At 38.6% G+C, this 24154-nt stretch overlaps 1 protein-coding gene across 1 annotated transcript in view; it reads right to left on the reverse strand.

Annotated features, from left to right (window-relative positions):
- Window positions 1-2329: 2329 nt before the first annotated feature.
- Window positions 2330-24154, reverse strand: part of NUP160 (nucleoporin 160) — a 46335-nt gene continuing 24510 nt past the window's right edge. Inside the window, exons 18-36 of the mRNA XM_045786674.2 lie at window positions 23171-23304; window positions 22402-22472; window positions 21505-21664; window positions 20627-20696; window positions 19956-20054; window positions 19121-19240; window positions 15384-15479; window positions 15192-15286; window positions 15002-15098; window positions 14807-14912; window positions 11593-11753; window positions 10160-10220; window positions 9324-9434; window positions 9017-9140; window positions 8341-8442; window positions 7566-7707; window positions 6059-6184; window positions 3923-4027; window positions 2330-3300 (exon numbers count right to left, since the gene is read on the reverse strand). Of these exons, the coding sequence (XP_045642630.1) occupies window positions 3211-3300; window positions 3923-4027; window positions 6059-6184; window positions 7566-7707; window positions 8341-8442; window positions 9017-9140; window positions 9324-9434; window positions 10160-10220; window positions 11593-11753; window positions 14807-14912; window positions 15002-15098; window positions 15192-15286; window positions 15384-15479; window positions 19121-19240; window positions 19956-20054; window positions 20627-20696; window positions 21505-21664; window positions 22402-22472; window positions 23171-23304 (2070 nt within the window). The 3' untranslated portion in view covers window positions 2330-3210. The remainder of the gene's footprint in view (window positions 3301-3922; window positions 4028-6058; window positions 6185-7565; window positions 7708-8340; window positions 8443-9016; window positions 9141-9323; window positions 9435-10159; window positions 10221-11592; window positions 11754-14806; window positions 14913-15001; window positions 15099-15191; window positions 15287-15383; window positions 15480-19120; window positions 19241-19955; window positions 20055-20626; window positions 20697-21504; window positions 21665-22401; window positions 22473-23170; window positions 23305-24154) is intronic.

The following is a 24154-nucleotide window of genomic DNA, read 5'->3' on the forward strand; positions in this document are numbered from 1 at the left end:
GTTTATTTAGAGACAGAGCAGGTGTGTGAGTAGGGGGAGGGGCAGAGGGAGAGGAAGAGAGAATCTTGAGCAGACTCTGCACTGAGCAGGGAGCCAGACCCAGCGCACGATCCCATGACTCTGAGATCATGACCCAAGCCGAAATCCAGTCAGCTGCTCACTGACTGAGCCACCCCCGGGGATCCATTCCTGAATCCATTTTAAGGCTCTAGGTTTTGGAACTTCAAGAGGCCACCTACAGAGATGCACTGTCTCCAGGATTCCCAGCTTCAGTAGGGTAGATTGAGGCTTTGTGTGCGATATCTAAATTATATCACTTATTCAGTCTCCCCCCCCCCAGCAGGTGCTTTTTGATCGGTTCAATTCTGATGATTCCTTCCCATCCTCCCCTCCCCAAGTTAGCGTCAGATTCTACAGGTTTAGGGGCTCAGCTCCCCCACAGGACTGCCCTTACTGCAGAGGCCAGCTCTGAGTGAGGTTCCCCAGGACACTCATACTTTCGACTGGCTATAAAATTGGGGGTTCCCACCACCTCATATTTGATAATTCTCTAAAACCATTCACAGAACTCAGGAAAGCACTATACTTATGATAACACTTTTATTATAAACGATAAACATAGGGTGAAGTCTGGGAGGGAGTAGAGCTCCAATGCTGCCTGCCTGCCTGTCTCTCTGTGGAGTTAGGGCATGTCACCCTCCCAGCACAACAAGGTGTTCTCCAACCGGGAGGCTGTGTTCAGCCTTGGTGTAGTTTTTACTGGGACTTCATTATATAGGTACGGTTGATTAAATCATTGCCCAGTGTGACTGTAATTGAATTTAATCTCCAGTCCCTGTCCTCCCAGAAGGTTGGCCTGGCCCAAAGTTCCAACCCTGTAATCACCATCACAGGATTGGTTCTCTTGGGAACTAGTCCTATTATGAAGCTACCTAAGGGCCCTCCACTACTCACCTGATTAGCCTAACAGAGACTTCTATCACCCACGAAATTCCAAGGGTTTTTGAAGCTCTCTGCAAGGAATCAGGGACAAGGACCAGATTGATCGATCAATCTATTTATAGATATTATATATATAATATATATAATCTTTTCATCCAACACTCAAACTCACGACCCCAAGGTGAAGAGTCACATGCTTTACTGACTGAGCCAGCCAGGGGCCCCAATATATTATTATACTACATTATTTGATCTTCTGTGTTTTGTAGAAATAAGTTCATTTAAACCATGAAACCTCATTTACTGGAATACCTACTTTTGGTTTATACAGACTGGCATGGGTCATTTGGACAATAAATTGGTCTTTTGATGGTGGAGTTCCATGCAGATGTGGAAAGGTATGTTCTTGTGGTTTGGGGTTAAGGAGTTACTTATTATACTAAGGTCTCAATTTGTGAAAAAACAGTAATAACAGGACTATCAGTTTCTAGGTACAGACAAAAATGGAAAGAACTGTGAAGATTAAAGGATACTTTAGAACTTTGCTATATTGTGTTCTAGTAGAAAACAGGAGGGAGCTCTTTTAATAACACTTTGAAATCAGAACATTTTGGGGTGGAAAAAACAAGGAATAACAATGCTATTATGGACTATTAAAATATCACATGGTCCAGGAAAACAAAAATGCAGACCTGAAGTGGACAGAGAAGTTTAGCAAAACAATTTCCACCTTCTGCTCTGGTTGGGAACCAAAGTGAAGAAGGTGGAAGATAATGGACAGCAGAGCTGGGGTGGCTCCAGCATGGGTCAGGTCTTGTACCAAAATACTGACAACAGGAAAAACTGGTCAGGGTCCTGTGAACTGCCACCATGGAAACCACTGCTCTGATGAGCAGCACAAGTGGGTAAGTTTCTGGAACAGGGCCAGTCTCAAGTTACTTCTTGTTCTCCAAAATGGCTAGAAGAGGATTTGACATTTTTCAGACTATGGGTTATGATCCACTAGTCACTCATGAAAACATCAGGGTACATACTGAGTAAGGATACATATTCTGTGAGATTTTTCTCTTGGTTTTATATGTGTATATTTGGTTATATATGTGTATTTCTTGCTATACTTGGAAACTACAGGTTTATAGAGCTCTGGCAGGGCAAGGGCTTTCCCAGTCCCTCATGATATCAAACACTTCATATTAATCATGGAGAGCTAAAATGAAAGAGGAACCATATATCTCAATATCTACCAGTAAGTGGTACCACGGTGAAGCTCACACTGTTACTTAAAATATATAATGTAAATATGGTATTGATGGTATCGATAGTATAAAAATTAAAGGCTATGGAAAACTCGAGAGGTCAAAGGGCATACAAGCAAGTAATACACAGATCGTTTCCTTAAAAGATAAATTTTAATATACAGAATAAAATCCAAGATTTTGTTTTCCACCTTACCCAAAATTTGTGGCCATGAATACTTCTGAATCTGACCAGGAAAGTTTATATTTTGGTCCAATACATTATTACACAAGTAGTATGATCAAGTCCGGCTTGATTATTATAAATCATAGAAGTTAACAGAATTTACTTTCAAAATTGGTTATTCTTATAGATAAAATTTCTAATTTTTTTCTTAGCTAAGAGTTTACTCAACTTTAGCCTCAGAACCGGATTCAAAATAAGGTATCTTCTTTGACAACTGGTCATCATTTTAGGTTTAATCTAGGCAAATTATTTAATACTTTATTGAAGATCATACAAAAACTCCACAATAAATAATGAAAAGAGTATGCAAAATCATTAGCCTCTGTTTGCAATACAGAAAATACATGTCAGTTCTGGACCAAAATAATTCCATTGAAATACAAAAAGTGACAGGGAAGAATGGAAGGATTTGCAGTGACTGCTTCTGGTGGTTAGCCACAACCAACCACCATCGGCTATTTTGGAAAGTGAGGGTGGGTTTTAATTTGCAGATAAAGAATGTTTTCGGTAGTTTAAAAAAATAGAAACTCTAAAAAAGCTTGTGAATCATATACAAAAGCAGCTGCTTGAGACCAAGGTTGAAAACCAGAAATTGTGTGTTAGCACCGCCAGCAAGCACAGGTTCTGTGACTCATAAGCCCTCCTCTCTTGCGCAGAATGCAGACTCGATGTTGTATACAGCATTTACAGGTAGAAAAATTGTCCTGGAATACAGGGTTCCTGCAGGGTAAAGTCCTAAGCCCTCAGAGGCACCAAGCGGTTACAAAGGCCAGGCAACCGTCCGGATCACAAGTTGCGACGATATAACAAATCCCGTGTTGCCTTATCAACTTTTTGTTGGTAGTCCTCCAATTTGTCAAGTATTTTCTGGGATAGCTGTAGGAGAAAAGAAGGGAATCATTACAGAACAGGTCAAGGACTACAAACAGACTGACGTTTTTAAGCACTTTGACTTCACCAACCGGACTCCCCCTAATAAAGACGTTCACCACTCTGCTTCATGTACTCCACATTCAGTACAGGAGTTTGCTCTGTGACTACTGATAAAATCGGACTTCTCTGTTAAATGCAGTTCCCCAAACCTGTTATCCTAACGAATCTTCTAAACACACAAATCACAACAGTATTTTTTTAATTTAAATTCAATTAGCCAACCTATAGTATACAACATGAGTTCCAGAGGTCAACCCATCTGTTGCCTGTAACACCCAGTGCTCATCACACCACATGCCCTCCTTAATGCCCATCCCCCAGTGACCCCATCCCCCCACCCCACACCAGTATTTTAATAAAAGCGTTACTAGCTCTCTTCTCAGAACCAGAGAGGCTACATCTGGCTTAACTAACCATTTTGTAAAGGGATTGGGCCAGCATGTTAAGGGCCACAAGTGGCTTCTGCTCTCCCCTCAATCCTTGAGAACCGAAGAGCAAGCTTTATGAGTAAGCGCTAGCACAAGGGTTTGTAAGACCCGCGTGTCTCATGAGAGGACTGACTTACAGCAAGGTTGTGACTGTTGGCACTGTTCTCGCCCAGAGCCTGGAGAAGCTGATCAATAGAAGAGTATGGGAGCCACACCATCGGAGCCGTTGCAGACAGTGGAAACTGAAAGGGAAAAGATCTCCTATTTGAAGAAAATCTCAAAAGTGGACCATTTCTTCTGGGCAGTTAGTTTCACAAGTTTCAATAACAAAATTCTTCACTTATTTTCTTTTATAGTAAGAAATTGCATGTACACACACACACACACACACACACACACACAATTGTACCACTCTCACCCCCTTGCTTCTCTTTTCAACTGGGAAACTTGCCCTTTTTCTCAGTTGATTCAAATGTATTTTTATTTATTCATTTATTTATTTTTTCATATGTATTTTTAAATTCATGGCACCTCTTATCTCGAAGGAGCCCTAAGGCCTATTAAGGAAAAATGTGCTAAAAAAACCTGTAAGGTGTCAATGAATGAGACTATTTGCAGTCTGAAATTTAATTCAAATTATCTGGAAAAAAAAGTTTAATGGGTGAAAACAACTCCCTTTATTGAGTGACTGTTTGCTAACTCCCTGAGAAATCTTGGTTCTCTAAATCACAGACTATCTGAAATTAATTGCTTGAAATTATAACTGTAGGATGAAACATCTTAATCCTGTCTGGAGGATCTAAAACATCTTCATATAGAGAAACATTCTGAATTTTTAACTCAAATAGAAAACTTCAGATAAGGGTTTCTGGATGTAACATTTCACATCCGTCTTAATTTTGTAGTTTACAAGGAAACAAGACTGCATCTACTTTGTGGTTGAGACCAATTTTGACCCCTTTACATATAGGCCTGTTTTGCAACAAATCTATTGAAATATTGCTTCGTTTAAATTTCATGCAGCAGCCAGACCGTGCAGGGCTGAGATGACTGCACTAGGAATAAAGATTTATTCTTTTTTTTTTTTTGAAGATGTTATTTATTTATTTGACAGAGATAGAAACAGCCAGAGAGAGAGGGAACACAAGCAGGGGGAGTGGGAGAAGAAGCAGGCTCATAGTGGAGGAGCCTGATGTGGGGCTTGATCCCACAACGCCGGGATCACACCCTGAGCCAAAGGCAGACGCTTAACCGCTGTGCCACCCAGGCGCCCCTATTCTTAGTAAAATATAAGCATTATGAAGGAGGATGATATGACACAACTTACATTTTTGAAAGGTTTTCTGGTTGCTGTGATGAAGGGCCTTAATGGGACGCTAAAGTTAATTTTTTTTTTTTTAAAGATTTTATTTATTTATTTGACAGAGATAGAGACAGCCAGCGAGAGAGGGAACACAAGCAGGGGGAGTGGGAGAGGAAGAAGCAGGCTCACAGCGGAGGAGCCTGATGTGGGGCTCGATCCCATAACGCCGGGATCAAGCCCTGAGCCGAAGGCAGACGCTTAACCGCTGTGCCACCCAGGCGCCCCAATTGTTAATCTAAGATAACCGACTTCTGAATATGAAGTGAGACAATAAATAAGACCTTGGACAGTCAGTGTTTCTCTTGCCATTCATAAAGGACACATAAATCCAGCTGCAAACTCAACAGGAAACACATTTGCCCTAAGGACAAATGATGGCTTTGAAAGAGAAAGCTCACCTTTCAAAGTTCTCAGTACTTTCCTGAGAGCTTAAGAGCTTGGCTTTGTAGTTAACTAGACCTAGATTTTAGACCTGGCTCTTCTTTTTACCATCTGGGTGAACTCTGGCAACTTACTTAACCTTTGAGCCTCTGCTTCTTCATGGGTTTAAAAAAAAGGGTTAAAATGATCTCTCAGAGGTGGCTGTAAGGATTAAATGAGAAAACACTTCCAGAGACTCAGCACAGTCTTTGGCACACAGAAAAGAACATTTTGTTTTTAATTACTTCACTCCTCCAAATACTAACTAAAGCTACATTCCTTTGATGGAGAAAAATGAAATGTATTTCCATTTTATAAACAGGAAACTGGAGACTCCTACAGTGCCAGTTCCTGATTGTGGAGAAAACGAGTCGTATAACTACAAAGAGTAAAGGTTAAATCCACTGTCATACAGTTGAATCTACTTTCACATCCTGACTTTATTAGGGTGATAATACAGAATTAAAAAGAAACATGCATACATGCCTACCTCAATTCCAAAGTACTGATGTCCTTTCCCCAATACAGCATCTACATATTCTGAAACCAAATCCACAGCTTCTTCTAAAAGGTCATAGTTTAAGTACAAACGGAGCAACTCAGCAGCATCAACCTTCTGTAAAAAGTCAGAGATTAAGAACCTATTTCCATCTTACCTGGGCAATGACCAAAAGGATGCTGAGTGTCTAATTCCCTGGCATTTATACTTCTCAATATAAGTAAATGAGCATTTGGGTTTCCTTATTTTGGGATAAGGGCTGGATTCCTAAGAGCCCAGTCACTTCTGGGAACCTTGTGAGACTTTACCTTGTTAAGTGGCCTTCCTGCCCTGTTTTGTGATCTAAGACATGATTTATTTATTTATATATTTTTAAAGATTTTATTTATTTGTCAGAGAGAGAGAGAAAGAGCACAATCAGGGCAAGTGGCAGGCAGAGGGAGAAACAGACTCTCCGCTGAGCAAGGAGCCCGAAGTGGGACTCGATCCCAGGACGCCGGGATCATGACCTGAGCTGAAGGCAAACAATTAACCAACTGAGCCACCCAGGCATCCCAGACACATTTTATTTAATACTTTTCTACTTAAGTTTCCACAGTAGTAATAAAAGTCAACACACCTTCTCAGAAATGCTGAATACTAAAGAGCAATATATTCACATTAATTCTCAGAAATATAGGAATGACAAATGCAAAAGAAGTTAAAAGAATTCCCAACTTTAAATACCTCAGTTAAATTTAACTCAGGGTGAAACAAAAGTGACTACGATCTCAGTTTGGAAGGGCTCTACTAATTAGGTAATTATGCTTTCTATATTCTGATTTGATCACAGTCCTAACTTTTACCATCTTAACTGTCTTTTCTACTTTCTAACTTAAACAAACAAAAAATAACGCCCCCCCCCCAACAGATCAACTTTCCTGATTTTAAGCTTTACATTCTCTCTTTCCCTATTCCACCCAATGTATTTCAGATATAGTTTTCAAACTTAAGCATGCATTGTATCAAATTAGAAGCTTGTTAAAATATAGATCCTAGATCCAGGTTAATTTGATTGTGTAAGTGTGGAATGGGGCTCAGGAATCCATATTTGAAGAAGCCCACTACCCAAATAATTCTGATGCAGGCAGTCCAAAAACCCAATTTTGACAAAAACTTAAACCATGTTGTAGTTTTGAAAAGGACTCTACTCCTGTGAATTTTTTGAGTAACAAACAGTAAATACTGTGTCACGCATATAGCATTGTTCTAAATATATACTCACTGTTCAGTGAGCAAACAGGTATCCTGCAGAACTTTAATTCTAAACACACAGTACTTCATATGGAATTAAAGTTAAGCTGTTCTTAGTGTTTTTAACTAAACTTGAGAAGCTGCCCAAAGCATATTTCAGTATATTTCCACAAATTATCACCTTTTCTTTTTAATCATCTCATGAAGTTTATTCATAATGGTAAAGATCAGCTTCTTACTCTATACAAGTGAAGATACCACTTACCTTGTAACTGTTTATAAGCCAATTAGGCAGAGGCACTCCGTGAGACAAGAGCTTGTTGATTACACAGTGGTGATATAAGTTATTCTGGACTTGGTACCTTTCCAGGTAAGTTGATAACAGTCGCCATGCTTCATCTGTAGCACTTGAAAAAAGCAGAAAGGACTAATGAGCTCTAGATTCTTAACAGATATTTATAGCACCATTCAAAGCATGTATTTACAAGGAAAAAATTCTTTAGAAACTTACAACTAAACTGATAATATAACTAAATGGCAACTAATATTATCAGGGTCAACGTGGTTTAGGAGTAGTACTAAAAACCAAATGACATGGATTCTATTTTCTTCCACTAACTACATCTTTACTTGACTACACAATTTGACTAACTTCTTTGTTCCAGATCTCTGAAACAAAGAAATTGGCTCAGATCACTGTTTCCAAACCCAATCAAGCATTATAATCACGTAGAAGTTCTGATTTGGAAGATGAGGGTGGTATATCTATATTTTAGTAGTGATACTGGTGTGCTAATTTAGGGACTGAAAACTAACGTCAGAGTACTTCCAAATTGTAAAATGTTCCAATTCTAAAGCGCTGAGCTGTACAATAGAAACTGTAAATGCGATTCAAGGGAGGGAAGTTTCCTGAGGGTCAGGTCAGGGTTAGAGAAGGATTCTAAAGAAGCTGAAGTGCATTCAGTAGACACTAACTGGGTGCGTGAGGGAAGTGTTTGGAGGGTAAGTCGTTTTGGGGCGGATGAGCACCAGGGCTGTACCTAGACTCCTTAGTGGTGATGACGGATGAGAGCTGATTGGCTGCGAGCCAGGACCAGGCTTCTGCTTGCGCCGCCTCGCCTCCTAACTGCAACTTGATGCATCTGCAATGAAAACGGTTCCACACACGGTAAACTGATTTGCTGAAAAGAACCACATTATTTTGTTACTAAAACCAGAGATGAGATGATAACTTTAGCTCTAGGCTGCCGCTGAATTCACTACTGGGTGTTGGCTCTTTCCTTTCCTCACAGCCACACAACGGAATGAGCCACAAGACCATCGGTAAATGTTAAATCATTTACATACAAGGGAAACATTCTGAAAGTTTTAATATTTAGGTACAAGGCATTATTAAAAATGGCTGTCCTAAAGGACTGAAGAGAACACATGCCCTTTCTAAAACAGACACGACTATTTAGGCCACATATCCTACTGTCCTGTGGAAATGTGGGCCTAGGGATGCCAAAGTTTTTGATTTCACAAGAGAAGCTATAAATCAAGATTTAAAAAAAAATCATAATTAACTAAAAGAAATTTAAAAAAAGTCCCTGTGGTGGACTAGAAAAAACACCTCTTTAAAGCACAACTGGCTATGACCACTGGTTCACACCAGGCAGCAGTACGATATTTCTGCATTAGAAAATGAAGACTACGGAAAGACAATTTCATACATACTTGAAAGCAAGTCCCTCGAAGACTGGCGTTAAGGGGAGCTTAAAAGTCTGACAGAGTGATATGGCAGTGTCAAAAAGGCCAGCCTGAACCAAGAGAGACACCATCTCTTCTGCTGAAGAACTTCCTGTGGAAACGGGAAAGTTAGTGGCAACCATGGTGTCTGCCAGTGACCCAAAGCCGCCTCTGGTGAGCAGTCTGAGTAACAGTGAGCGGTGCTTGGCCTGTCTGGCACATTGGTCTAGCACACCGCGTTGCCTGGCTGGCCCCGAAGCCTGCTGTTGGTGCCCCCAGATGGCCGCGTTCCTACCTGCAACCGCAACTGCCGCTGGGTCGTGCTGAGCCAGAGTGAGGCGAATGCGGGCCAAGGAACACTCTTTCTCCAGGTCGCCCAGTTCCAGAATTTCAATCTGCCGATTGGCTAGAAGCCAAAGAAAAATATTTTTGATTCTCAAAGTACAAAGGAAGTGCCTATCATTAGTGCCTATTAACTCAGCATGTCAATTTCCACTAAACATTAAGTAATTCAGCGTCAATTCCAAGGGCCCTGGAGATAAAACGGGGGGGGGGGGCCCCTCCATAAAACCAAACTTGATAAAGCAACAGCCCTGCTTCCAGCATGTAGCTCAGTCAAATCAAACCACTGGAATAACGACAGCTGCAGCTGAGGAGACGCTTACAATGTATTTTACACAGAATTTCGTTTAACTCTTATAACTCTGAGATTCTGTTACTAGATCAGAAAGAAAGGAACATGCCCACGGTGAGAGAGGCAGAATTAAAACCAGGCGTCCAACTCTAGAGCCTGGGCTCTTTAAGGAGGAATATCATGTCTCCATGGTAATATCCAAGGACCCTGATAAAACAAGTTTGATACTAAGCTGATTTAAATACTGCAAGCAACAAACACTCTTTTTAAAGCATTTTCATTTCTCATACATCCATACAAAGTTTTCAAAGAGAAACCAGACAACTCTTAGCTGATTAAAATATTGAAGATAAGCTAAAAGAAACTTCACAATATTTTTACATTGCTATACATATTACAACTACTATATAAAAACACACATTTAATACAGATCATACTATAACACAACAACATAATTACTGCCTAAGCAAAGAATCCACAGGAGACCCCCAACTCACTTGGAGCAGCTGTGCATTCTCCATCGTGATTCCTCTTAGGGGATGCTCCAGGACGATCATACTGAGAAGACAAAACAAGTGATTAAAAGTTAATGAAAAGTTGAAAAGTTAGTACAGTTGACCCTTGAACAAATTGAGGGTTAGGAGCGCCAATACCCTGCACAGTTGAAAATCTGCATATAACTTCTGACTCCTCCAAAAACTTAATAGCCTGCTGTTGACTGGAAGCCTTACCAAGAACATAAACTGTCATTAACATATACTTTTATGTTATCTGTATTATATGCTGTATTCTCACAATAAAGGGAGCTAGAAAAGAACATGTTATTCAAAAAATCATAAGGAAGAGTACTAGATTTACATTTTTTAAAAGATCCCTTAAAAATTTATTTATTTAGAGAGAGAACGTGCCGAGTGGGGGGAGGGCCAGAGGGAAAGGGGCACAGAGAATCTCAAACCGACTCCATGCTGAGCCCAACGAGGGGGTCAATCCCAACAACCTGAGATCATGACCTGAGCTAAAATCAAGAGTCCAATACCTAAATGAGCCACCCAGGCACCCCTACATTATTGCATTTATTGAAAACAACCGTGTATAAGTGGACCTGCGCAGTTCAAACTCGTGTTGCTTAAGGGTCAACGGTGCCTTATTTTGATATCACTAATTGTGATCCAGAGCTTTCATGCTTAAGTTCTTTCCACATAAATTATGTTTATTTCAACTAGCATGGCTCTTCTTACAAAGGTACTGTAACTATCAGACAAAGAATGGAGTTGTTTGCCAAGTTGGCCCACTTAGCTCTAACATGTTACTGGGTCTAAGGATGTGCACTTAACCTCCATATAAACCACTTGACGTCCGTGGTTCCAGAGTTATATTCTCCACCCCAGACCCTGGGAAACAGCCTAGTACATGCAGGAATGATATACAACATGAGTAACTGCACATATATGACCTCATCAGCATTTTTTAAAAAGTGCACATCCTTTAAAACAGTGACTGTAGATTGAATTAACAAAAATAAATGAAATAAAAGCAGCAACCATTCACTGAGCACTTTTTGCAGGTCAGGCACTGTCACTGTTCTAAGCAATCTGCATGAATTGCCTCATTTAATACCCGAACAATCCAATAAGGTGGACATTATCATCATACAAGAGGATAACTGGGCAGCAAAATACTAAGTAGTTTGCTTGAAGTTAGGTCTAACTCAAAACCATACCGCAGTACTTCTTCCTACAATAGTTCTAAACTTGAGAACTAAAGGGGTGGTAATATGTAACAATGGAATTGCTGCAAAAATAGATGAAGTTCACAAATATCCCAGGAGAAATTTTAAACAAAACTAAGTAAAGTGAGATGATAGTTTCAAAAGGACCAAACCAAGTTAAGTTAAATGATCCCCAAACTCCAAGGTGGAAAGCTTCCATACCACTGCACCAGATGCTGGGTGTACAATCCATGCATATTCTGGACGAATAAGTCGTAAACAGTTAACAGCAGCCAAATAACAGTTGCCTTGTTTCTCAAGTCCCCGCAGAGTTCGAACCTCTCTGCCAAGACGCATTCCATACTCAAACATCACCGTACCAGCTAGGAGGCAATAATAAATTAAACATCAGAACTTCAAAAATGTGTTTTAGAGGGGCACCTGGCTGGCTCAGTCAGAACAGCATGACTTTTAATCTTGGGGTTGTAAGTTTGAGCCCCATGTGGGGTGTAGAGATTATGTAAAAAAAAAATTTTTTTAGAAAAACGTGTTTTAGAGAATTTGTTATACTTATCAAATATTAAAACTTAAAACAAAACTGAGTTTAACTTAAACCCGCAAAAAATCATGTGTTGGTGAGGACGTGGAAAATCCGGAACCGCTGTACAGCGCTGGTGGGAATGTAACTTGGTGTAGCTGCTATGGAAAACAGTACGGCAGTTCCTCAAAAAATTGAAAATGGGATTACGTTGTGATCCAGCAATTTCACTTCTGGGCATATAGCCTGAAAACTGAAAGCAGAGTCTTGAGGAGATATTTGTGTACCCTTGTTCACAGCAGCCATTACTCATAATAGCCAAGATGGAGGCAATCCAAGTGTCCACTGATGGATAAACAAAATGTGACATATACATATAATAGAGGAAGGAAGTTCTGACACATGCTATAACATGGATGAATCTTGAAGATATTAGGCTAAGTGAAATAAGCTAGTCACAAAAAGACAAATACTATATGATTCCAGTAGCCAAATTCATAGAGACAGAAAGTAGAATAGATGGTTGCCAGGGGCTGCAGGAGGCAGAAATGAAGCTGTTTAATGAGTATAGTGTTTCCATTTTGCAAGATGAAAAGTTCTGGACATTGGCTACACAGTAATGTGAATATACATAACACCACTGAATACTAAAAATTGGTTGAGTTAGTAAAGTTTATGTTATGTGTATTTTACTACAATTAAGAAAAAAAAGAAAAAATCTGTAAATGTTACTTCTGACATTCATTCATTTTAAAAGTGATGTCTACATCCAACATGGGGCTTGAACTCATGATCCTGAGATCAAGAGTCGCAAGCTCTATCGACTGAGCCAGTCGGGTGTCCCTACTTCTAACTTTCAGATACTACATTCCCAGATAGTACAGAAGACTAGTTTAGAGTGCTAGTTTCAGCCACATTTTTACCTAATTTCACCCAGTGAGACCAAGAAATGTTTGGACGCTCTGCTCAAGAATGGATTACTTTTATAATACTTTAGTCACATAGGCTGAATGAGAAATTGAAAAACACCTTGTTCTGAGGCAGCGTGAGACTCCAGAAACCAAAGAGCACTAACATTTCTTTTAGTTTTCAAATGGAACTATTTTTCATTCCAACAGTTTTAAAATTTATATAATTTTATTTAAAATGAAATTGACTGACTTTCCCCTGCCAACAAATGTTTCTGAGTGCCTGCCATATTAAGACTTTTTTTTAGAAGAATAAGTCTTGCTCCAGAAAGATCTGAATATTAATTCAGCTAAAGTGGTTTTTTTTTTTTTAAGGTTATTTATTTATTTGAGAGAGAGAAAGCGAGAGAGCACAAGCAGGGGCAGAGGGAGAGAGAAAGAGGGAGAAGCAGACTCTCCACTGAGTGGGGAGCCCGATGTGAGGCTCGATCCCAGGACCCAGAGATTGCGACCTGAGCTGTAGGCAGGCACTTTAGCCAACTGAACCACCCAGGTGTTCCCAGCTAAAGAGGTCTTAACCAGGTTGATGTAATGGATGTTGTTATTGTAAAAGCAAACAGTGAGAGATCTTTAATCCTCTACATGTCCCTGTCTGTATGGGTCAAGAATATAAGGAATATGCAAACATGTTTCACCATTTGGAAAATTAGAGCATGCTTATGAATTACTTCTATCTATTCTTTCCAATGAAAATCAGCAAGAAACCTTACGAAGGGATGCCTGAGTGGCTCAGTTGGTTGAACATCTGCATTCGGCTCGGGTCATGATCCCAGGATCCTGGGATCAAGCCCCCATTGGGCTCCCTGCTTCGTGGGGAGTCTGCTTCTCCCTCTTCCTGCCCCTCGCCCTGCTTATGCTCTCTCTCTCTCTCTCATATAAATAAAATCTTAAAAAAAAAAACAAAAACCTTATGAAAAGTTCTCTGAGTGAAAATGGTAAAAAAAAAATTACCATTTCCAGAGGAGAACCACAATGGTTATCTTGTAAAATGTGATCTTAAAATAGACATGTAATCCCTTTGCATTTTAACTGTTCTTTTTTTTCTGTCTCAAAGATTTTACTTTTTTTTCTTTTTAATCTTTTCGAGTATAGCTGACACACAATGCCACATTAATTCCAGATGTACAACACAGCGATTCAACTTCTCTATATGTTATGCTGTGCTTACCAACCACCATTTTAGCTGTTCTGATAAAGACTTCATTAGTCATCATACAAATCCAAACTAAGATACATTCTACAAAAACGACTGGCCTGTACTCTTCAAAAATATCAACAACATCAAGGCAAAATAAGGCTAAAAGAAGTGCTCCAGATTAAAGGAGACTAAAGAGACATGACAAATGTGTGATTCTAGATCAGGGGGTAGGGACGATATGGGAGGAACGTGCTATTAAAAAAATCACGATAGCATTATATTTACATTTAATTCATGAAATTAGTTGTATTTCCTTAATCTGATAATTGTATTGAGGTTATCTAAGAAAATGTCCTTAGCTGATACATCGTAAGTATTTATACATTGAAACGTGATGTCTACCACTTACTCTCAAAAGAATCAGCAAAAATAAGAAAAGGCCAAGAGCAAGCTGGCAGAACTCAAAACCAGCCACAAGAATTCAAGACGCCTCTAGTAAAAAAGTTTCTTTTAAAATCAGACAGAAGATATAGATAGAATGACATCTCACTGGAAATGATTCAAGAATGTTCTAGAGTGGGATAAGGGCTTGTCTTTAAGGCTAGCGAGTAATCTTCAAAAAGGGTGAAGCTAATCTTGTAATTAAACATAATTTCCCAAAATGCTTGTAGAGAACACTCATTCAATGGTGAAAATAAGGTAAAAATTACATAAGTCAAACAGTATTTTCATAAAACATAATCAAACTGTTAAGTTTGCCCCTAACAAAGACTGTTGGCTTCAACTGCTCACCCTTTCGGTAATTGTGGCGAAAGACGTGAAAGGCATAGAGGAGCTCATAGTAATTGTGAGTCATAAGGTCCACAGCTCGCGCACGTGATTCAATTATTGCCACAACCTAACGAAGGGGAAGCAATCAGATACGAAGGTTAGTAGCGAGCATGACGACCACCGCAGTTGTGTCCAGTCATCAGTGGACAAAATTACCTCGTTATGCAGATTCACATAGGGAAACTCTACAAGATCCTGTAGCTGCGAGCGTTCACAAAGAACTACCACCAGCTGCCGCAGACAATCTAACTGCCTAGGAGAGAGAAAAGCGACATGAGGGCAAACTCTCAGTGCATTAAACAGGGTTGGTAAATTGCCTTCTCTAAAAAAGACTGGGATTGACTACCTGCTGGAATCAGGAATTTGGGTTAAGGCTTCATATGCTTGGCTATTGTGACCCAAATCCAAATGATGTTTGAAAATGCATGTCCTTAAGGTAGCCTAAATGTCAAATACGGTGGGGGGAGAACAACAGCAATTAAATCGCACATCCATGACAAGTCTAAAGGGAAATACCTAGACTATAGCTAGTTCTCACCTGACTTTTCCAGTCACCACCTGCTTCAGTTAATACTGACGAAGCCAACTGAATAACCAGCTCAGGCAAACCAACAACATCTAGTAGACGCAAAACCTGAGGAGAAAAAGAGGGAGTTTCCATTAAAATTAATATGGTAGTGCACGGCAAATTGAAACAGGAATTAAATCAATCAGAAAGATAGCGAGTTAAGATGAAGATGAAATCAAAGATGCTGACTACAAGACAGGATTATTTGGTTAATATTTGACTTTCCTTTAGGGGCGCCTGGCTGGCTCAGTCGGAAGAGCATGCGACTCTTGATCTCGGGGTCGTGAGTTCGAGCCCCACATTGGGTGTAGAGATTACTTAAAATAAATAAATGGAATAAAAAAAAAAGACTTTCCTTTAGATTCTACTGTCAAATAACAGGCTTACTGTAAAATTTCCTATTGGTCTTTTTGTTCACGGCTCTATGTTCAATGTTAGTACACAGTGGGTTCTTAGTAACTATTTGTTGAAGGAACACGTGCAATTTCACTACTAAATTTTCCTAGTAACTGTTTAGGTCGCAGATGAATTTAAAGCCCAGAAAATAAATTGCCACCGTAGCCTTATAAAACCCTAAAGAGAATGTTTGACATAATCCATTTCTAAGATAAGATAGAACAGTGCTCTTCAAACTTTGTCCACCCTATTAACAATGTCTGTGCACACATGTGCACAAGTATTTACTTACATACACACAGCTCTCTAATATATAGGTTTAACACACTCAACACATAAATTTATAGAAGAAATAAAGATAAAAAATAGTTTTGATTATTTTTATTAGTAATTATTCTTTTATTAACAGTATAAAACATATTTTGGATGATTAGTTTTTATTTTATACTTTTTCTTGAAATGTAACATATATTTAGAAATGTACATAAATCCTAGGTACACAGCTGACTGAATGTTCACAAAGTAAAAATATCCATGTAACAAGCACCTAAAATAAGAATTATAATATAGTGGTATTCCAAAGCTCCCAGGTGACTCCTTCCAGGCACTTCTGACTTTTACTGGTTCTGTTTTTAATTTCATGGAAACAAAATCTTATGGTATGTATTTTTGTGTGTGTCTGCCTTACTTTGCTTAACATGTTTATAAGACTGACCTATTATTATACGCAATTCCTTTCATTGATGCGGTATTCCATTCAAAGAATATACCATAATTTATTGATCCATTCTGTCAACGGACATTTGGGTTTCTAGTGTATGAATTTTAAGAATATGCTGCTTGGATAATAATTGCATGTCTCTTTTTTGGTAACTATGTACATGTTTCTGGGTATATTTAGAATTGGAATAACTGGGTCATAGGGTATGTCAATGACTGCAGCTAGCAGATACCAACAGCTTTTCAAAGTGGTTGTAACCAATTTATACTCCACTACCAGTGATTAGGATGCTTAATGCTCTGATAATTTTCACGGTTTCATATTATCTTGAGTTGACATCTTAATTCAAGGTACACTTACTTAGATTTTAAAATAGCATTCCTGAGAAGTTCAACTGTTATCAGCTGATTCTTGTCAGATCTGATTATAGACTATCACTGTTTCTACCTTGCAATATGGCTGATGAAGAGCCTGTATCAAAGGGAGAAGTGTCAGCCCTAATTTGTCCTCATTTGCTTGTACTTTCTTAATCTGACTTCTTTGTAGGAATTTTTAGAAATTGTGAGGGTGATTTTTATTAAAATGAATCACTATCATGTATAAATCAATTTAACCAGGCAAACATAATCTACTGAAATCAAATGGAGTAGTGCAAGGGCGCCTGGGTGGCGCAGTCGTTAAGCGTCTGCCTTTGGCTCAGGGCGTGATCCCTGCGTTCTGGGATCGAGCCCCACATCAGGCTCCTCCGCTAAGAGCCTGCTTCTTTCTCTCCCACTCCCCCTGCTTGTGTTCCCTCTCTCGCTGGCTGTCTCTGTCAAATAAATAAATAAAATCTTTAAAAAAAAAAAAAAAGTGGAGTAGTGCAGGTGCTCCTCTGAACCCCCGCCCCAGCTGTGACACCTTCCCTCTTCCTTCCAACGCCTACCTTGAGACTAAATGACAAGTGACCACCTGGTAAAGGACCAAATAAGAGCACCAGGGTTGATCCTTATATTAAACATTAGTACATCTTAATTTATTTCTTTTGTGAGTGAGAGTTCTGGTATTTTCTTCCCAGGGCCCACTTTGGAGTCCACTGGAGCAATGGTTTTTCATGTTTTTTGAACCAGTAAGTTTCTTCTGATGAAAGCTATGGAGCTTCTCCACAGAAAAAATACAAGCAACATTTTGCATACAATTTCAGGGGATTTACCAATTCCTTAAATCTAGCCAGGCTCAGATTAAAAATCCTTAGAATTCAGGGTGCCTGACTGGCTCAGTCAGTGGAGTGTTCAACTCTTGATCTTGGGGTTGTGAGTCTGAGCCCCACAATGGGTGTGGAGATTACTTAAAAACAAACAAACAAACAAACAAACAAACAAACAAACAAACAAACTGGGGCACCTGGGTGGCTCAGTCAAATGACCAAGTCTTGATTTCAGTTCAGGTCATGATCTCAGGGTTGTAAGGTCGAGCCCCTTGGTGGGCTCCAGGCTGAGCACAGAGCCTGCTTAAGATTTTCTCCCTCTCCCTACCCCGCTCACGCTCTCTCAAATAAATAAATAAAATAAATCTTATAAAAAATCCTTAGAATTCAAAATAATTTTCTCATCAGAATGATGGTAGTGGGTTATTAAGAGCTACAAATCTATTTCAGTATAAATTCATTTCTCTTGGGGTGCCTCGCTGGCTCAGTCAGTAGAGCTGGTAACATTTTTAAAAAAGTATTTTATTTATTTATTTGATAGAGCGAGCGAGTGAGCACAAGCAGGGGGATCGGCAGGCAGAGGGAGAGGGAGAAGCAGGCTCCTTGCTGAGCAGGGAGCCCAATGCAAGACTCGATTCTAGGACTCTGGGATCATGACCTGAGCTGAAGGCAGATGTTTAACCGACTAAGCCACCCAGGCGCCTGCATGTAACTCATGAGTTCAAGCCCTACACTGGGTGTAGAGCTCACTTAAAAAACAAATCATTTGTCTCTTTTACGAGCAATGAACAAAATGGTTAAGTCTGCCTTTGTCACATTTACTTTTTGGTAGGAAATTTAGAAAACAACAAATAGTTATCTAAAACCTAAACATCAAGCATGGTTAAATAGGCGAAGAGACTTCAACGAAATGAGGGCCCGAGGCTTGACTATCTGGAAAAAGGGGAATGGCAGGTAGAAAGGTCTTGAAGGGAATAGAGTGTATGCCTGGCTTGCATGAGATAGTAAGCAGGCACTCTATCTAGAACTGAATGACCAGGAAAAAGAGTGACAGGAAAAAAGGTCAGGAGAGATACCAAGGCTAAATCTTAAACTAAGGCTAAATACAGCATTCTAATTTAATTCCTTGAGATTTCGGAAAGACTAATATCAATCAAATTCTAATGATGACTGGGCTAATGAACTGGTATCATGATGGGAATTTCACTTAAGTTAAAAACATTTACCAATTTCATTAAAATATGTTTCTTTAATTTCTCCAGGCAAATTCATTTCTCTTCTCTTGGAATTTCAGGGAACGATTACATTTTTATATTATTTTTCTCCCCAAATACCAAAGCAATGATTTCAGATACATTTTTACACAGGGTGGTGTAAGAAGTACCAAACCACACCATAATGTACCTTATCGTAATACTGCATCTTGGGGGTGGACACAATCTCCCCATCCTCTGAGCGAATCAAACGATCCAAGAATTCCTCTTTGCCCACTTCAGATGCTGCATGGCGGAAGCAATCCAGAGCCTGGAGAAATAAAAGAATACAAAATAACTTATAATGGACTGTTCAAATTCTAGGTGCTTAAAAGTCGGGGCTGGGGGGGTGGGAGTTCAGGTGCTGAAGGAAAGCCAAAAAAGAAAAACTAAGACTGTTGACTAGATTTACAATTTTTGCCATTCTAAATTCTATCTGACACATTATTTAATATTTTTCTTTAACTTATCTCACTTTTTAACTTAGATGCTATTAAAAAGTAAACTTCAATAAGAAAATTGATGGATAAATACACAATAGCATAGTAACATGTTAGCATTTGTAGAATTTGAGTGGTAAGTATATGATTGTTTAAGTCCTTAAACTTTCCTGCATGTTTGAAAATTTACCTAAATAGGATGTCAGGGAACAAATTAGAAAGGTAAACTTCCATTATGGGGGGAGAAAGCAGCATAAAATTTAAAAAAATACGTAATAAAAACAGTGTAATTGAGTAATAAATTTGATTTACAAAATTCATACCAAAAAACACCTACACAGGGGCAAAAGGATTTTAATGTTTTCCCATATTCTAACTAATTTGCAAAGCACATGAAAACTGAAGAATCCCCACACGGCTCTTGCTGGCACTAATCATCTTTGTCCTTATCTAGAGGATTCCATGCCTCCCATTCCCCCTAACCTAGTCAGGAGACTAAGTGTCCTCTTTACACTGAAGCTGGTTCTTCATTCGAATGCAATTTACCTTCTGTCCCTCTCCTGTAACCAGGTAACACCGTCCCAGCATAAATCGACAGGAACCAACATTGACTTGACACCAGGGACGCAGCAGTTGAATATAATCCTTAAAGGCATAAAAGGTGCTTTCTGATTAGAAAATAAATATAAGGAGATAACCATTCCCAAATTCTTCAAAGAGGGAAAGAAGATAGTAGTCAGTTAACATAAAAGGTGTATTTCCTGAAATCATCTGGAAATTAAAATCTAATCCTGCTCATCTATTCTTGCATTAGGTTAGACACTTTCAAGAAAGCAAACAGGACTCCAATAACACCAACATACATACATTTTTCCAACTTAGCGATTTTCCAACTTTTGGTATTTACTGGTTTAATGACTAGATTCCTATAAAGGATTTATATGAAGACAATGGTATATTTGTTTTGGTATAAAGAGAACCTAACAGGATTAAAAAAACAAAACAAGATACTCTAGGAAAAAAACTTTGGGAATGACATGTCAAGAGAGAAGTAAAGAAAATGTCTCTGGGGTATGTTTTGGTGCAATCAAGTTTAAATTATTGTGGTTCTTATCAGCAGCCAATTAAGATGCAAGTAACATTTACAAAGAAAAAAATTCCAGAAATCCCATTCTATACAAGAAATGATTAAACCTGAAATATTCAACAGTACTCACCTGCAATTGTACATACTGACAATTTCCCATCAAACATTCCAGAAAGAGACAACCGGGATTGCTAGGCCATCTAGTCACTGGATAAGGAGATTTTTTATTTTTTTACGTTTTTGGCAAACTTAAATATATATACATATTGGGCATCAAATTCCATGCAACGACTTAATTTTTAAAAAAGAAGGTAAAGGAGAAGGTGGCAGAGCACGTGTTCTTATATTAGACAAATACGGTTTAAAGGATATATACTAGAAGCCTAGTCACCTCGCTCAGAACTCAATTAACTGTGGGCTAAACCACCCCTGGGCGATCACTTCCGATTCTGGAATACTTCATGCACTGCTGGTGCCAGTGGACACCCATCATCTACCACAGTTTCCGACATACAGAGCCACTCAATAAATACTTGATGAACTTATGTTTTAAAAGAGATCTAGGTATTAAATATTTGTGTACCAATAAAATCTGGCTAAGTCCTGAGGAAAATAAAATAAAAATTGGGATATCTAAAAGTAAATATTATCATTTCTTGTTGGGGGAATAAGCACTCAATCTCATTAAATATCTTCATTATACAGGGAGAATGAGAGCCTTAGGCTATTTAGACAGAAAACACCTTTTAATTGGATTTTTAAAAAAAGATTTATTTATTTATTTGAGAGAGACTGGGAGAGAGTGCGCATGTACAAATTAGTTGGAGGAGGAGCAGAGAGAGAGAGATGAGAGAATCCTCAAGCAGACTCCCTGATGAATGTAGAGCCAGACCCAGGGCTTGATCCCGGGACCCAGAATCATGACCTGAGCTGAAGTCAAGAGTTGTCCACTTAGCTAACTGACTGAGCCACCCAGGAGCCCCTAACAGCCTTTAAATAAAAGGATACAAAAGCTGCAATAAATAATTTGCAGTTGCAGTAATCATCTCGGGCCAATTCAACCCAGTTTGGCTCAGAGGTGCCTTTGGTTGAGAGAAGAGATGAGATATGATATGTTTTCTTGCAACTTCTTGGAAGAATAATTCCACAATTGTCTGAGGGCTAGATACTTAAAAAAAAAGTTATGACAATCATCAACTTGTGATATTAGTGCCAATTTTCAATTAAGATAGTCTACTAATTCATTTTATGCCAGTAATAAATAACATTATTTCAAAATATAAAATGCATCATGGGTGTAATCAAAGGCGATATAAATAAAAGCAGTTTGTAAAGTGTGAAGTACTATACAAACACAATAAAAAGTCACTTAAATCAACAGTGCGTTCACTTCTTTTTCTTCTCACTGATCTCACTACACCTAAGCATCTTCCTTAGGGAGCATTTATACTAAATACGGTCTCAAGATTCCAAGTTGTATACCAAAATAATACCAAACACATTCTCCAGAATGGCTCTCAAGTATGAGAGACAATGCCTTTTAAATATTTATTAAGACAAGTTAAAAAAGCTACCATGAACTTAATAAATTTTAAAATTAATTTTATTGAATTAATCACCAGAGCATCAATATACAATAGAAAAGCAGCAATACATACATACATACATATATATATATATATATACGTTTATATATGCAACACCCTCAGTTTATGCATGATTTGGGCTTCCCGGGGTTCAGTAGACTCCCTGTTGCAGCCTTCCGGCCACAGCTCACTTACAGACCTCCCAAAGTGAAAGCAGATCCTACCCAATCACTCCGTGGCAGAGGTGGCAAAGGACCACTTTAATGAATATGCAATAAAAGCCAAATTTAAAATCAAATGCATATAGTCTAATCCTTACCAAACTTATTTGCCATTACAGCACCAGAGTCAGTCAGTTCCAGCACTGACAAGTGTTGGAGATTGGACTCCCTGTAAGAACAGAGAAAAAGACAGCAGTTCTTCTACACAAACATTACTACAAGTTCTCCTCCCAACAACACTTTCAATTTAATTAGTAAGTTGCTCATAAAAGCTCTATTGAAAGCCTTACCAAACAGGACAGTTTATCTTACTGAAAATGTAATTCTTGTAAGTAACGGACTCTCCTTTTTCTTTTGGTTACAAAGCAGCTCAGCCTACCTTTCATACCTAGTCTGTTTTTGTGTGTGGTCTAACTTGCCCTGTGACCTCATCTAACTCTTGGGCCTTCAGCAGGATTTATCTTCACGTTAAACACACACACATATGTAATAATGGTACATCTGAAACTCATGTAACATTGTGTGTCAACTACACTTCAATTTTAGAAAAAGCATAAAAAATTGGCGGTTAGTGAAAAACTACCTCTCTCAACAGCTTCTAAAAAAAGACAAATTTTAGAAATTATATATATTTTCCCCACTTCAGAATAAGCTTTTTTTTCTTTTCAAAAAACCACATATACAATAACATATCTAGTATTTTGATTCTTTTTATACATTGCCTTTAGCCTTTGGAACTTGAAGCACCTAAACGCTCTCTGAATCTTATCGGCAAATCACGGAACTGCATTACGTTCACAAGTTTTTAAAGACAATGAAAAAGTAAACTCACAATTTATTTTAAAAAGAAATTAGAATAAAACTCACAGTGCGTCAACTGGAACGTCAGTTGCCAAGCACTGACTTCCCCACTTAATGAGGTAATAAGATAAGAGTAGAGGAGTTGTTCGGTGTAGTAGGTCTTGCTGGTCTTGAATGAGCTGACCAGCTCCCAAGATCACCTATACATGATGGGTGGGTGGGTGAGACCATACACAGCGATTAGTGATGATAACTCTTAAGGCTTGGGTGGAGGTAAAATAAATAACAAACACAGTTACAATGGGCATACAAAAAAGCAACATATGTACATAAAGGCGACACACCTATTAAATTTTAGGGTAGCAAAAATATCTACCCAAAGATTTAACAGTACAAAAATACTGATGGTGAAAGAGAAAACAACGAAAGTAACTTTCATTGAATCTGTGGGCTCAGAATTCAAGAACAGGAACGGGGAAATCTAAGCCCTTCCTTATGTTACTAGTCTGGATAAAAATAGTTATGAACATTAGAGGAAAATTTGGCAATACCACCAAAAGCCTTAAAAATGTGCATAGCCTGTGACCAATCAATTCTAGTTCTGAGAATTTATCTCAGAGATACAGTGAGGTGTACAGATATTTATAGGTATGAGGAAAAAACTGGCAACAACGTGGGTGACCACAAATGGGACTGGTTGAACAAAACTGTGCTAGGTTAACTATTAAAAATAATTTTGTAGAATACTTTATGACATGTGAAAATACTGATGAGGTGTGTAAGGCAGAATAAAAACAGATTACAAAAATACCACATAGTGTACCTTAATTCTAGAAATAAAACAAACAAAACGTTTGCAGGGAAAAAAGGGTGTACATCAAAATGTTATCCCAGTTGTCACTGGGTTGATTACAGATGAATTTTAACTTTGTTTACAGAGGCTTACATATAAAGGTTCTATAATGAACATCTATTACTTAAAAAAATGGTTATAATTAACAAACAAAAAGCCCCACAAAAACCCCTGAAGAAATGGAAGACTCTGCACAG

This window comes from Ursus americanus, chromosome 24 (genome assembly GCF_024610735.1).
Source record: "Ursus americanus isolate L20-20 chromosome 24, mUrsAme1.1.p, whole genome shotgun sequence".
Taxonomy (NCBI): Eukaryota; Metazoa; Chordata; class Mammalia; order Carnivora; family Ursidae; genus Ursus; species Ursus americanus.